This window comes from Lupinus angustifolius, chromosome LG14 (assembly GCF_001865875.1).
Source record: "Lupinus angustifolius cultivar Tanjil chromosome LG14, LupAngTanjil_v1.0, whole genome shotgun sequence".
In the NCBI taxonomy this organism is placed as follows: Eukaryota; Viridiplantae; Streptophyta; class Magnoliopsida; order Fabales; family Fabaceae; genus Lupinus; species Lupinus angustifolius.
The window spans coordinates 13,756,472-13,762,399 of NC_032022.1; the positions used below are offsets into that span (position 1 = coordinate 13,756,472).

The following is a 5,928-nucleotide window of genomic DNA, read 5'->3' on the forward strand; positions in this document are numbered from 1 at the left end:
ATGAAGAGAAAGATGATTTTTTTTATTAAAAATAACTTAAAAAGTTACGTGTATTAAAAGTTATTTTTCATCATGTATGACAATCTCATATATCATATGGTTTTGGAGTATAGGAGGATCTAAATTCGTCTAACTCCACCCTAGAACTAACTAATACCAGGAGAATTGGCTAAATTATTATAAATAATTTTTGAGGTATTAAGTATTGTGTGAGTTTAATACTTTAACATGATCCAACAGCAACAAAGTAACTGAAAATAAAGCCAAAACAAATGCAGTATAAAATAGTGAAACAAAATGGCTTTGGCTCATTTTCAGACAAAAAATGTGTGATTTGGCTTTTATTGGATCATGAATTTGTTTGACTCGTTGAATGTTTTATGAATTTTGAGGTTGCGTTAGTTGAAGTGTATTCCAGAAATCAAGAAGAAGAAGAAAAAGGAAGAATCGAGATATTAATTTGAGGAGAAATGAGATTAATAGAGCTAGCTAGAATGGTGATAAGGATTAAGTAGGAAAAAATGGAAACAATGACAGATGTAAATTAACGCAGCAAATTGAAAGAGCTTCGCATTTGCATGCCATACACGTTTAATTACATGAAACTTAATATTTATCACCTTTTAAATTATGATCTCAATTATTACAATTTTCTAATATTACCAAATATATTTCATCAGAATAACGAACTAATCACTTTCTAAATATATTATGTAATAAATATTACTCACAATTAATATTACTATTAGTAGCAAATACTAATGTGGAGTAAAATTTAAAACGTTGTCATTTATTATGAGTTTTCTGCTTAGACTTCTCAATTTCACATAACCATAACATATAAATTTGCAGTGCATCTTCTCATTTTTATAAGACTATCTTCTATCCATCTAAAAGTAATCTTATAAAAAAATTATTAGAGGGAGTGCAACAATAAATCCCCCATAAACTTTCAACTTTCTGTCTTTATTTGATTTATATTTAATGAAAATAATATTTTGTAGTTAACTTTAAGTACTCATGTTAATCTAATTGTTTCATCTCCAACTAACTCAATATTGCCTAAAATTGTAAAATCAGAAATCATAGATACTAGTAAAATTGAACATAGTAAATAATTAACATTATTATTAAGAAAATGAAGACTCTCACCAAACTAAGAACCCTAACGAGAGCTCCATTGCAATTCTAAATTGCAACTTTGTTTTATTTATTTGACATAAACACTGACTCTTATCTTGTCCCACTTATCTTATTGACTCAAATTATTATTATTCAAGGGAGAAGAATGATTTCAAAACCATCCTAACCAAACCTTAAGACCTAAAATTTAAATGGGACAAAGAAGAACTGAAAAGCTTAAGTTTTCTTGCAATGGGTGTGCTTGTTGTTGTGCATCCAAACCTTCAGAACTTGTGTCTTCACACCAATTTCAGCACAGAATTGTTCCACAGTAGCAGCATCATGTTTCTGAATTTTCCACCCAAGCTTCTCAGCAAATGCCGCCATCTTATCCTTCTGCTCCTGAGTAAATTTTGTTCTAAACCTCTTCTTAGGTTTGCCACCATTGTTTGGGTTCGACATATCAACCTCTTCATGGTTGTACCCTCCGTCGGATGGGGCGGGGAGAGCAAGGGGGTGGTGTTGGCGCAGTGGTGGAACTGCTACTAGCTGGTAACCAGCACCAGGAGGTGGCGGCGGAACATGGTGGTAATGTGGGGTGAACTGGTTGTGGTGGTGTTGCACCGGTGGTTGTGGTAGTATCGCGCCAACAACCTCCTTGCGGTGGAAATTACGGTGGCAGTTGCAGGCAGCGCAAGTAACTGCCAGAGTGCCTTCTCCTCCTGCCGCCAAAAACTCGCCGCAACCATCAACGGCGTAGCCGCCAATAGCACTGGCGTGGTTCCTTTGGCATTCTTTGTATCTGATTGTCCCCACAATGGGCCTTTCCATTTGACCAGGTGTGGCAGAAGCTGCACCATTCTCAGCGGCGGCGCGGGTGTTTGTCACCGGAGTGGAGTTTTCAAGTGAGGCTTGTTCCGGTGGCGGAACTTGGACCCCCATTTGTTCTTGCACTTGGTTTCCTTGCTCGGCAAATTCCATAACCTTCTCCATTTTCCCTTCTATAAAGAACTTATTTATTTGGAATTTGTGAACATGGGTGAAGGTCTAACTTCTAAATCTGCTTATAAAGCACTAGAAATTTCATTAAAAACAATAATTAATATGATATTTGTTATGTTTTGCATGGGTTCTAAGTTTGTATTGATTGTTATTTATTATTTTAACAATTTAAGAAATAAATATTTGTAATAAATAGTCTTTATTATTTATTTATAGATATATTGAAAGATTAGACAATCCTCGCGCGAATGCTTTAAAAAATAAAGAAAACACAAATTTCAATGACAAATTTATCATTTTAATTATAATAAAAATACACTTTTGATATTAAAAATAAAGGGAGAAACATGCAATTGAAGAGGAAAAAATTCATATAACAAAATGAAAAGAAATTAAATCAAGTAATTGAAGAGGAAAAAAATTTAAAAACAATTTTAATATTTTTTATGAAGTTGAACAATTTATATTACATATATTACTATTTTTTGAGACATTTAATCATATATCATAATTTATTTGACTTTTTCTTTTAAATTACGCTCATGGGTCGCCCTTTTTACCAAATAGAATGACCGTGAGCTTGGCAAGAAAACAAGCAAGCTAAGTGTAAAAATTTGTATGTCATACTCACAAAAAATCTACATCATCAACTATCTAGAAAAAAAAGGCGACTTACCCTCAAAAGTCTTACACGTACATGACATTAATTACATTTTACATTTTATTAAATGAAATTGATAATTTTATATACTTTAATTTAATGTTCAATGTACGAGGCAATTAAGTTGGTATTCACGCGCTAGAATGCGATTTATCTATGACGGTTATCATTATCATTTGCAATTTGAGCAAAGCTCCTCAAAAGTCTTACACGTACATTACATTAATTACATTTTACATTTTATTAAATGAAATTGATATTGTTATATACTTTAATTTAATGTTCAATGTACGAGGCAATTAAGTTGGTATTCACGCGCTAGAACGCGATTTATCTATGACGGTTATCATTATCATTTGCAATTTGAGCAAAGCTCATGGGGCCCGCCCGTACGTTTTGGGTGGGCAGAGCATGAAAATTGTGTACATCCGCCCTAAAATGCCCGCCCAACATGTCATTTTCGCCCATGAGCATCAATGAACACTAAAATAAGAAATATGATGGGTCAAGTATGACAAAAGTAATTCATATTCTCACCACTTGAGTGCATGTAACAATTTTCCAAAATATAATATTTTACCAATTAAATACATGTCCAGTTTATGCAAAACAATATGTTATTTTTTGTGTTTTTAATCTTACTGTCACACTATGTATCCATATAATCTAAAGTATTACGTCTATATTATATATCCATGTTTAGGGTGGGCAGGGCATGATATTTCATGCCCTATTTTAAAACGGGCATGCCCATGCCCACCCTAATTTTAGTGGACATTGTGCGGACATGGACAGACCGCCCTAATTGCCAATGCTAGTTATCATGTAGTCTCTTTAATTTGATTTAATAATTTATTAATGAGTCAGACTATTAAACCAAAATTCTTGTGTCAAGACTCGTAACCTTCCATAATATGATGGTTGCTTGTAGACTTTCGCCCATCTTGATTGTTAGTATTGGGATTCTATCCTTAACGATTATCCGATTATCCCAATGTTAGTTTAGGATATGGATCACCTGTCTCTAACCATGTCCAATTTCCTGTCCCAAACCAATCACATGTTAACATGTGAATAAAAAAATATTTTTAAAAATATAATATAATAAAAGTAGTACTCTGATTGACTTAGTACATGAAATAGGACACCGTTCAAAACAGCTGATCCATATCCATTGGTTTGAACTTATTGACAACCTATCATACATGGTTTAACCTTTCCAAATAAATATTATATCAATCATGTCTAAAGACTAAAAATTATCTTTAAAAAAAGATACAAAGCTATATGTACCCCATTATCAAATGATAATTATTAATCAAATTGCTTATCTTAATATGTACCTATATCAATATATGATAATGTTTGTATAGACAACATATTCATTTAAATATATAGGGTCATTAGGAAGGGGGCATAAACTACCTCTTCTCCTCACAATTTGCATTGATCCTCACTTTAGTACAACTTTGGTCTAAAAATTTCACACAGTTGAGCTCAAAAATAGAAAATCATAAAGTGGTCTATTAATAAAGATGAAAGACTTAAAAAATGTAGAAAAAGAGGTTGAGGGTTCGACTCTCTTCACAACAATAATATTAACATACTTACAATTGTCAATAAAGAAATATATTTTTCAAGTTTTGGTAAAATTTCAAATAATTATATATATTTTATAAATTATATCCCAAATTTTATTAGAGTCTCTGACAATAAGGTAGCTACCACCCCCATATAATATGTGTGATACTAATTATTAATGTGACCAACTGTGATGTTTATACATCATCAATAAAGAGTAAAACCAATTTTTTTGAACATATAAAGATCAAAATCAACAATCAATTATGGGGACTAATAAAGCCAAAACTCACAAAGCTCTTAAGGCAAAAAGATATTTAACCACATTTTTATATATAGTTTTTTGCAATTACATCTATACCAACCAAAATATTTGATATAAATATTATGGTGAAAATATAACTCACTAAAATTGACATCATCTATCAATTTAGTCTCATTCACTAAAATAAAAATCCATGTTTAGAAAAGTATATAGAATTTGCATAAACTTTATGTCTTTTTGTAAGTAGTGGTGGATCTTGAACTAAAGTTTAGAATGGACGACAATATTTAATTACAATTTACAATTAAAATTAATTGAGTGACAATAAAACATATATAATTGTTTGAGAGTTTCAAAATAACATGTTAATTCTAAATAACATTTTAATAACTAAAGACGTTAAAAAATTATAATACACATTCATTTAAAGTGTTATTTTTCGTTATTTTAAAGAATTAAACTCAATGGTGATTGAATCATATATAAAAAATTTAGTTATTTCTTTTTCAATAAAAATCACAATAACGTTGTTATCAAATATTCATCTTGATTAATGATTAAATCAGTGTATGTTATAACATAAATTCAAAATTTATCAACAATATGTTTATAAAATAAGAATATAGCATAAAGAAAGTATAAGTAAAAATAACTTACAAACATTATATGAAAAATGCATACAAAAATGAACTCTCAATGGTGCAAGGTTGATTATGTTTTTTTTACTGTTGTTGCAAGTCTGCAATGAATAAAATAATGAAATTGTTTGTTGTCATATGTGCCATCCAAAATTCATAAATAATGTTTTAATTTAAACACCCATTTAGAGAATAAAGTAAATATTTTAATGAGAATAAATTTTGTATTTTCTTATTAAATACTCTTACACCATAAGAAATTAACATATGTCACATATAAATCAATCATTAATATATTTTGTAATACATTTTATTTGTTATATTTCTTATGATATAAGAGAATTTATAGAAGAATATATCATTTTTATTTTAATAAATGAAGCAAAATAAATATGTTAATAAAAATAAAATAAAAATCAGGAGGATAATTGTCCCAACCTGCCACTCGTAAGCTCCACCATTATTTGCAAGTATGCATAATGATTTATGTTTTCTTTTCTAATTATCTTTTTAAATTTATTTGTTGGATAATTGGTCATTACATAAAGATGCTAAATTACTAATATACTAACAAGAAAATTATTGATCTCATACTCACAATAATATAATCAATCTACACTGTAACAATGTATGTTAGACAACATGAATGACTGAAATAT

General features: G+C 29.9%; 1 protein-coding gene across 1 annotated transcript; it reads right to left on the reverse strand.

Annotated features, from left to right (window-relative positions):
* Positions 1,141-2,157, reverse strand: LOC109326283 (zinc-finger homeodomain protein 2-like). The gene has a single exon (XM_019558986.1). It carries the CDS (start codon positions 2,113-2,115, stop codon positions 1,360-1,362), a length of 756 nt encoding a protein of 251 aa, XP_019414531.1. The 5' UTR covers positions 2,116-2,157; the 3' UTR covers positions 1,141-1,359.

Excerpts from the sequence above, each read along its gene's own strand:
- LOC109326283 (XM_019558986.1), bottom strand. The coding sequence starts at position 2,115 with ATGGAGAAGGTTATGGAATTTGCCGAGCAAGGAAACCAAGTGCAAGAA.